Source organism: Ailuropoda melanoleuca, chromosome 17 (genome assembly GCF_002007445.2).
Source record: "Ailuropoda melanoleuca isolate Jingjing chromosome 17, ASM200744v2, whole genome shotgun sequence".
Classification (NCBI taxonomy): Eukaryota; Metazoa; Chordata; class Mammalia; order Carnivora; family Ursidae; genus Ailuropoda; species Ailuropoda melanoleuca.
The window spans coordinates 18,161,285-18,165,732 of NC_048234.1; the positions used below are offsets into that span (position 1 = coordinate 18,161,285).

The 4,448-nt window shown below is 43.8% G+C and overlaps 1 protein-coding gene across 1 annotated transcript in view; it reads left to right on the top strand.

Annotated features, from left to right (window-relative positions):
* The window catches only part of LOC100473014 (contactin-associated protein-like 3), a 205,717-nt gene that overhangs the window by 133,731 nt on the left and 67,538 nt on the right, over positions 1–4,448 (top strand). Inside the window, 1 exon segment of the mRNA XM_034647088.1 lies at positions 3,826–3,997. Coding sequence (XP_034502979.1) covers positions 3,826–3,997 — 172 coding nt within the window.

A 4,448-nucleotide genomic window follows, 5' to 3' on the forward strand; every position in this document is an offset into this window, starting at 1 on the left:
GTGCCTGCCAGGGAGGGTAGTGGAAAGCTGCCCTCTTTTGGATTCCTTTTGTGTAATCTTTGTACTATTCAATAACACACTTCCACCGCAGAGTTGGGGGATACTAAATTATGTCTCAAATCTCTCGAGTTTACTTGCATGCGTGAGACCTTAGCAGACCAGGGAACCAATGACGGCTGTAATGAGGTCTTACCTCATGACCTATTCTGGTCATGACATAAAGTGACAATTTCTCCATCATCCCCAGAGGTCCTTAAATTTCTGACTCCTTCTGTAGTGGTGGGTATGTTCCATTAACTTAGCAATAAATATCCCCTGTCCACTTTCACTGTCCATCCAGAATCAGGTCATCGAGGCATGACCTTCTGCCATTTTACCGTCAGGGCTTCAGGTAACCTTCTGCGTGGATGAATGGATGACTCACGGCCTGGGAGTGTCTTGGGCCGTGGCACCCCTTTGCTTCTTGACCTCTCTTTCGCAACTGGAGCAACGAATTACTTGGCGGTTTGACCTTTCCTTCTTAATGTTCCACTTTGAGAAAGTTTTCCTTGTGATCACTGGATTCAGGTTTGTTTTGTTCTTTATAGGAATATTTAGGTATTACATTGTATTTATTTTTAACAATTTTTTTGGAGAAAGAAAGCTCGCATGAGCAGGGATGGGTGGAGAGCAACAGAGGGAGAGAATCTTAAGCAGGCTCCACGCCCAGTACAGAGCCTGACTTGGGGCTCGATCTCATGACTCTGAGATCATGACCTATGTGGACATGAAGAGTCGGATCTCAACGTACTGAGCCACCCGGGCGCCCCAGATACTGCATTGTGTTTTAGATGACTTTGAAGTTTGTGATTTGGAGGAAGGGGAAGGTTTATTGACTTAATGTTTCTGATCCTTTATCCTAATGTTCTCAGTTCCTAAGCACTGTCAGTAGAAGTCACTTATAAAGATACAAAGGTATACCAGGTCTCTTCCAAATATATCCAAGCTTTCAGAAATTCTTTTACAAACTGAAATGTGTGTTTTTTCGCATAAAACGAGGAAAAGGTAAAGGGAAGCTGGAGAGTTACGCAGTTCTTTATGATATAACATTACAGTTGAAGAGTCAAAGTCTCTGGGAGGCTAATGTATGAGGTTTCATTGTGCCCAACAGTGGGTTTAACCTGATGCAGGCCTTGGCTGGTTTTGGGTTTAATTTGTCAGGAATACAAAGCATCAGAGCCTCAGTCATGAAAAGAAGAGGAAAGATGGACTACGAGCATTTTGTGGAAATTCTTAGGCAGCAAGCTAGCAGCCATTAGGCAGGAACAAGAGGAAGCTTCATCTTTAGTCCCTGCCCTTTGAAGGTGCACTAGTGACCCTCATGACAAAAGTTCAAGGAGAGGGGGATGAAAAACGTATAAGTATAATGAGTAAAATCTTTATATATTACTGATTCCAGAGGCACCTGGCTGGTTTAGTCAGTTAAGCGTCTGAGTCTTGATTTCGACTCAGGTCATGATCTCAGGCTCCTGGGATCGAGCCCTGCATTGGGCTCCCTGCTTGAGTTTCTCTCCCTCTGTCCCACCTCTCCTCATGCTCTCTCTTCCTCTCTCTCTAAAATAAATAAATAAATCTTAAAAAAAAAGAAAGAAATTACTGATTCCATTTCATTTAAAAAATAAAAGCCTTATAAAATAACCTCAAACCCAAGGCTGTAAATATTAACAAAAAATCCCTTAATATTTAAATGATTGGAAAATAATGTTTTAATGATTTTTTTTATAAAAAAAGATGAACAGTTACGACTTTGTGTCTAACAAATTAAAAGAAAACATTCTCCTGGAAATGATGTCAATGAGACATATTGAATCAGGCAAAGAATAAATAAAATAGGTAAGTTTCCCAGGAAGCATAAACTTTACTTCACAATTTCTTGGAATTAAAACAATGTTAATTATTAAAAATGCTGTGATTCTTTTGAGTTTGCATATGAAAATAAAGTATTCAATTAAGTGGATGCTTTGTGATTTTATCCCACGTTGCTACAGGTGGGTTCCCCAGGAGGCTACCTCTCCGCTCGGGAGATTTGTGCACCGTGGTTTAGTGAGGTGGGGGTGAGAGAGGAGCTGGGATGAACAGAGACAAGGTGAGGCGTGATGCAGGTGCAGTAGAGACCTCAGGAGATCCCACGGAGGCTCAGAAACGACACTGCCCCTCAGGGACATCCCAGTTGAGGATGTGGGTCCCTGACCACTCCATTGCATCCATGTGCACCGGCCATCCCTGGCGAGGGGTACCACCCCGCGAGACTCTACTCCCCCAAGCCAGGGAAGCTCCTGGGGAGAACCTCAGCCTCAGTCCTAAAAATGAGGGGTGTGCGTAACGGAGAAAAGGCCGAGTCTATAGATTTCCCCCAATAGTGGCCTTTTACAAAAGCATTTTCAGTGGCTGTGTCTCCTTCGGAGCGTTGACTTTCCTCCTGTACAGTGGGAATCTTGCAGTGCTCCAGCTGAAGAACCCGTGATTGCTTCCGAGGGCAACTCAACAGACGGTGGGAGAGCACGCTCTGCCCTGCTGGCCCCACACGTGGGGCAGGACGTGGTTCTGAACCCGATCGGCTTTGACTTTGGTTTCAAAGCTGTGTCCTTGCTCATCGTTGTTACAATAGCATCATCCTCTTGGGAAACCCAGGGGAATAAAATAAAACCGCTGTCTAGGAATCGTGGTTTGTAATGGTCAAAGATAACCTGAGGCTTATTAAAAATTTTAAGGGCATACTTGAGCAAAACTTGATTCAAATCACGCAACGCCAAAGCAGAAGTGGTTAGGGATGCTCGGCGGACAGGAGCCAGGGGAAGGACTTACCTAGAGAAGGTGCGGAAGCAAAGAGGAGTTGATTGATTGGCTTGAGCTTAAAGCCTGGCTGGCTGTCCGGGATTGGCTGTCTTTAGGTTTCGATTTCAGAACCTTGAGGCATTTACAGGCTTAGACTCCGGTTTGCTCTCCTAGGTCACTAAAGCTTTTGGTGAGTCACCTCGGTCTGATGGCCTCTTTACTTAATTAACAGTGATTTGCAGCAGGCCAATTAGTGAATGCAGCACAACTTGTAAAAATTTAACTCTATTACTGAAAACAATCAAAGCCCATTTCTTTTTGCACGGACTAGTCCGTGATGCTAATTTTTCTCCATTATTTTCAGTGCCGTATCATTGAGATACTTGTTAATTGCGTGTTAATGTTAAAAGGGTTTTGACTAAAATGCCTCACTCAGAAGCAGTTGGAAGTGTAGGTATAAATTGTTCTTAGATGTCTTTGACCATTTATAATCAAGCATTGTTTTAACTGTGCCCGTGCGTGCACACACACACACACACAGAGTAGACATTCACACATGTAATTATTTCTCAAGCATTTTAAATTTCACAGGTCCTATTTGGCCTGTGATTTTTTTTTTTCTGATTCTGTTATCCCATGGCCTTTAGTTCATATAGTTTAATATCATGCTAAAAGGAGTGATTTCTTCTGGGCGCTTTCAGAAGAGAAATCAAATTCTGCTTCAATTAAGTGGGCCTTGACTCTATTGGTAGGATCTTACATCCTACCTTGGGCTCATCTCTTCACAAGCCTGGCTCTAGTTATTTCTGTACTTTACCAAAACCAGTGACGTCTGTTCCCAGCCATCCACCGCCCCATCCGTGAGGAGTGTGAGCCTTCCAACATGTGCGGGAAGTCTGATCCTCAGGCGTCTGCAAATAGGAGGCAGCAAACTCGCATGGACAAAATGCTGTGCGCTATTCTGGTCACGACGGCTGACTTTCTCCTTTGTGTGTCTCCACGTTCATTCAGGCTGTCCCGACAGCAGGTCTGGCCCTGGATGTGGAGGCCCCCTGGCCGGGTTTCAGGGCTGCGTGAGGCTCATCTCCATTGGCGACAAGGCAGTGGATCCCATCACAGTACAGCAGGGGGCGTTCGGGAGTTTCCGTGACCTCCAGATAGACACCTGTGGCCTCATGGACAGGTAAAGCCATCCCATGTCATTTTAGCATCCCTGATTTCAGTTTTTTGATAATAGGTTAAAAACAAATGAACTGCTGAGAGAAAATACCTCGTTTTAGCCCCTTCTCTCTTCCTGAGAGCCAATCCATATGGAAAAGTTACAATTAATTGAAAGCAAGAAAATGACCATCTTTAATTTTAAACAATTGCTCCTTTCAAATATTATCTTAGAAAGATGCACTGTCATGAATCTTCCTTGTGTGTGTCCCCCAGCTACTTAGTTCTCACAGAATACTATTCTTGGTGCTGTAAGTATTGATGAGTGTAAATGCTGACGGGTATAAATGCTTATAAAAATTCTTCCACTGCGCCAAACAGATTACAATGTTCTAAAGAGATAATGAATCATTGAGGGCCAGTAAGTCAAAAATTACATGTGGTCAGCGGGTTTCACCCCACGCTCCCTTCTCTCC